Here is a 5000-nt window from a genome sequence, read left to right as displayed (position 1 = left end):
AAGGCAAAAATAAAGGATGACTGGGTTAAGCTTCCCAGCCTGATAGAGTGTTTACAGCTTGTTTGACCAGCAAGGCCTTGGTCTTAGCAGGCCTCAGGAATGTTGCTTATCAATGGGAGAATCAGGTTAGGTTTTATAGCTGTTTCACCTCCTCGTTTCCACAGCACAGAGAAATGTTGAGTGAGAACATTTATTAAAGTCAAATGTGAAGAATATAGAACTTGTTTAAATTGATTATACAAGAGTAAATGCATATTAATGGGGGGGGGGCATAATATCATACAAATTAGAGTTATTTTTCCTAACGCGCTTTAAAGCTGCACTGTGTAACCTTTGTAGAACTTTGACCACTTGATGCCACACACTGCACCTTTAACGACTCAATGTTTTTTTGTTTTATTTAATATATTTTTTGGCATTTTTATGCTTTATTGACAGTGTAGAGACAGAGTTGAAATGGGGCAGAGAGGGGAGTGACATGCAGAGAACGACCGCGGGCTGGAATCGAACCCGGGTCTGCTGCTGGCCGAGGCCCATGGGGGGGGACGCCCTACCAACTGAGCTAAGGGCGCCCCCAACAACTCAATGTTTAAAGTGATTTGTCATCATGCAAACATAATGAATGATGCTTAAAGGTGCAGTGTGTAACTCTGTGTATGTCAGAGAAGTGAAACATTTTCTAAGGTTTATTCTCATAACTGAATAAACAAACTTTCCTCACAGGAAAATGTAGATCCCTGGAACACTGTTTGAAGTTAGAAAGCTTCCTGAAAAGTTACTGTTTCACTGTTGTTGTTTACAGCAGCAGGGCCCACAGTTTGGTTTACAAACATATTCTAGTCTTACGTTTGGTTCCAGGTTCCTCAGAATAATTAGATTTATGATGATAGAATTATTCAATACTAAGAATTACATGTAGAGAAAATATGTTTAGTAAACTAACTGCAGGCTCTGTGAATGTAAACAAACCCCTCTCCCCTGAAACTACACAGTGACCCTTTAAATGACTTGGAACCACATATATTAGTGTTCAAAAAGCCCTACTAACGTCCTACTCATACTAATTTTGACGTCAATTTCAGTATGATAAATAAATAAATCTACGTTTGAATAAATTAATATTTTTCCAGCTAAATTTAAATAATTTATGAAAAGTGTTGAAACAGGGGGCGCCCTTAGCTCAGTTGGTAGGGCGTCCCCCCCCCCGCCCCCCACCCGGGTTTGATTCCAGCCCGCGGTCGTTCTCTGCATGTCACTCCCCTCTCTGCCCCATTTCAACTCTGTCTCTACACTATCAATAAAGCAGAAAAATGATGAAAAAAAATATCTTTAAAAAAAGTTTTGAAACAGAAATAATGATATAATAACCACATTCACATCCTTAATAAAAACTCATTTTACAGGTTTGTTGTAAAAGTGAAAATCGGGGAAATATCAAATAATAAACAAAGTCTGAAAACATTCAGCAAACTGTAGAAACACCTCCTGGTCTTTGGTTCATTTATTACAGAAAAACAAACTGTAGAAACACCTCCTGGTCTTTGGTTCATTTATTACAGAAAAACAAACTTTATATGTTACAGATTCTCACAGACTTTTCAAATAAACTTATAAAAAGGATCATGTACTAGACAACTGAACGTCTGTGTCCGTGTTGTCCAACCGGAGGCTTTTTCCAAACTGAACTCAAACTGGTTTCTAGAACAAAACCTTAAAGAAGTGTCATGGTGGACCGCTGTCGGGAAGAACAAACCCTTAAAGAAGTGTCATGGTGGACCGCTGTCGGGATGGAGGCAGAAAAAAAGTTTGTCTAAATTATGTAGTTTAATGAGTGTCTGTGTGTGTGTTGGACAGCTGTGATGTCATAGTGGGAGCTGTGATGTCATAGTGGGAGCTGTGATGTCACTAGGGGGGACAGCTGTCGTAGGCTCCTGTCCCCAGGTGGATCCGGTAGCTCTGGTCTCTGAACAGCTGCACACTGGAGGAAAGGAAAGGTGGGTTTATTACTAGAGCACAATGCAGTGAGTCTGTCTGTCTGTCTGTGAGTGTGTGTGTGTATGTCTGTCTGTGTGTGTGTGTATGTATGTCTGTCTGTGAGTGTGTGTGTGTCTGTCTGTCTGCGTCTGTGTGTGTGTGTCTTTGTATCTGTGTGTGTGTCTGTCTGCCTGCGTGTCTGTGTGTGTGTGTGTCTGTGAGTGTGTGTCTTTGTATCTGTGTGTGTGTCTGTCTGTCTGCGTCTCTGTGTGTGTGTGTGTGTCTTTGTATCTGTGTCTGTCTGTCTGTCTGTCTGCGTGTCTGTGTGTGTGTGTCTGTCTGTCTTTGTATCTCTGTGTGTGTGTCTGTCTTTCTCTCTCTCTCTGTCTGTCTGCCTGCCTGTCTGTCTGTAGTGTTTACCTGTAGAAGTTCTCTCCTCCTGTCAAAGCGCTGTGTTCTCTGGTTGCCCAGGAGACGGGAGAGTCAGTGAAGCCGTGGACCGTGAGAGACGCCCAGGGAGCGGGAGAGTGAGACAGGTAAGACCTACAGAGAGAGAGAGAGACAGGTAAGACCTACAGAGAGAGACAGACAGGTAAGACCTACAGAGAGAGACAGACAGGTAAGACCTACAGAGAGAGACAGACAGGCAGGGAGAGTGAGACAGGTAAGACCTACAGAGAGAGACAGACAGGTAAGACCTACAGAGAGAGACAGACAGGTAAGACCTACAGAGAGAGACAGACAGGCAGGGAGAGTGAGACAGGTAAGACCTACAGAGAGAGAGACAGACAGGCAGGGAGAGTGAGTGAGACAGGTAAGACCTACAGAGAGAGAGACAGACAGGCAGACAGGGAGAGTGAGACAGGTAAGACCTACAGAGAGAGACAGACAGGTAAGACCTACAGAGAGAGACAGACAGGCAGGGAGAGTGAGACAGGTAAGACCTACAGAGAGAGACAGACAGGCAGACAGGGAGAGTGAGACAGGTAAGACCTACAGAGAGAGAGACAGGCAGACAGGGAGAGTGAGACAGGTAAGACCTACAGAGAGAGACAGACAGGTAAGACCTACAGAGAGAGACAGACAGGTAAGACCTACAGAGAGTGACAGACAGGTAAGACCTACAGAGAGAGAGAGACAGGTAAGACCTACAGAGAGAGAGAGACAGGTAAGACCTACAGAGAGAGAGAGACAGGCAGGGAGAGTGAGACAGGTAAGACCTACAGAGAGAGAGACAGGCAGACAGGGAGAGTGAGACAGGTAAGACCTACAGAGAGAGAGACAGGGAGAGGGAGAGTGAGACAGGTAAGACCTACAGAGAGAGAGAGACAGGGAGAGTGAGACAGGTAAGACCTACAGAGAGAGAGACAGACAGGGAGAGAGAGAGTGAGACAGGTAAGACTTACAGAGAGAGAGAGACACAGAGAGAGAGAGAGACACACAGAGAGAGAGAGAGACAGACATAGAGAGAGAGAGAGAGACACAGAGAGAGAGAGACAGACATAGAGAGAGAGACAGACACAGAGAGAGAGAGACACAGAGAGAGAGACAGGCAGACAGAGAGAGAGAGACAGAGAGAGAGAGACAGACAGAGAGACAGGCAGACACAGAGACAGAGAGAGAGAGACAGACACAGAGAGACAGGCAGACAGACAGAGAGAGAGAGACACACAGAGAGAGAGAGACAGACAGAGAGACAGGCAGACAGAGAGAGAGACACAGAGAGAGAGAGACAGGCAGACAATACATTACTACCAACATAACGCTTATCTGGTTGACGTTTGTATGCAGAGGGCAAAAACTAAATCGTACTATGTTTCTCAAGTAAAAAAAAAAATGATATGTTTGTTTTGTTATAAGTAATATTTTGGTTAAGAATAAAGTTATCTTAGTTAGGGTTAAGCCCCTCTCACTGGGCTAGTTATCTTAGTTAGGGTTAAGCCCCTCTCACTTGGCTGCAACTGTTTGCGACAAGTTGGAGACACAAAATTGCGACAAAATATGCGAATTAGCGACAATTTTCACTTGCAGTCTCACTGAGTTGGCGAATGTCCTGCCCAACACTTGTCAGGAGGTCGCACTTATGTCTTGCGAACGTCTGGCGAGCGTCGCACGAACGGAATGTCAGTCTCATTTTTGTCTCAAATCAGTCGCAATTTAGTTTCATATGTCGCCAGACCCTCGCAAAGTTGTCTGACATTGCTCGCACTTTCTGACTCGCGGAAACTAAATTGAGAAGGGTTTGCAACGCGTGCGACACACCTGCGACCACTCTGAGACTAGATTTGTCGCACACTTTTTTTGATTATGTTCAAAATTCATGCGACAGGACTCATGAGAGGAAATTGAGAAAACCTCCGCGAACGTTTGGAGACAGTTTAGAGACTCCCTCGCGACTGCAGTCTCCAACTTGTCACAAACAGTGAGATAGGGGCTTTAGACACACACACACACACACACACACACACACACACACACACACACACACACACACACACACACACACACACACACACACACACACACACACACACACACACACACACACACACACACACACACACACACACACACACACACACACACACACACACACACACACACACACACACACACACACACACACACACACACACACCTGATCTCCTGCAGTAGAGTGTGTATGTCTTGCGGCAGCAGCAGTCCGCTCACACACACACTCAGAGCGTCAGACGGTGTGTTGGGTTCAGGAGCCTCCAGAGAGGACAGGAACTCACTGGAGGACTTCTCACTGAAACAGAGAACAGACACTTAACCTGTCTGTCTGCCTGTCTGTGAGTCTGTCTGTCTGTCTGTCTGTCTCTCTGTCTGTCTGTGAGTCTGTCTGTGTGGAAGACTTCTCACTGAAACAGAGGAGGACAGACACTTAACCTGTCTGTCTGCCTGTCTGTGAGTCTGTCTGTCTGTCTGTCTGTCTGTCTGTGAGTCTGTCTGTCTGTCTGTCTGTGAGTCTGTCTGTGAGTCTGTCTGTCTGTCTGTCTGTCTGT

At 45.4% G+C, this 5000-nt stretch overlaps 1 protein-coding gene across 1 annotated transcript in view; it reads right to left on the bottom strand.

Annotated features, from left to right (window-relative positions):
- Window positions 1-1532: 1532 nt before the first annotated feature.
- Window positions 1533-5000, bottom strand: part of rpp40 (ribonuclease P/MRP 40 subunit) — a 20861-nt gene continuing 17393 nt past the window's right edge. Inside the window, exons 7-9 of the mRNA XM_080054896.1 lie at window positions 4613-4744; window positions 2395-2517; window positions 1533-1978 (exon numbers count right to left, since the gene is read on the bottom strand). Coding sequence (XP_079911022.1) covers window positions 1906-1978; window positions 2395-2517; window positions 4613-4744 — 328 coding nt within the window. The 3' untranslated portion in view covers window positions 1533-1905. The remainder of the gene's footprint in view (window positions 1979-2394; window positions 2518-4612; window positions 4745-5000) is intronic.

The sequence above is a fragment of the Ammodytes marinus genome (assembly GCF_949987685.1).
Source record: "Ammodytes marinus genome assembly, contig: scaffold_47, whole genome shotgun sequence".
In the NCBI taxonomy this organism is placed as follows: Eukaryota; Metazoa; Chordata; class Actinopteri; order Uranoscopiformes; family Ammodytidae; genus Ammodytes; species Ammodytes marinus.
The sequence above is the reverse complement of the archived record's forward strand: the minus strand, read 5'-3'. Positions and strand labels throughout refer to the sequence as shown.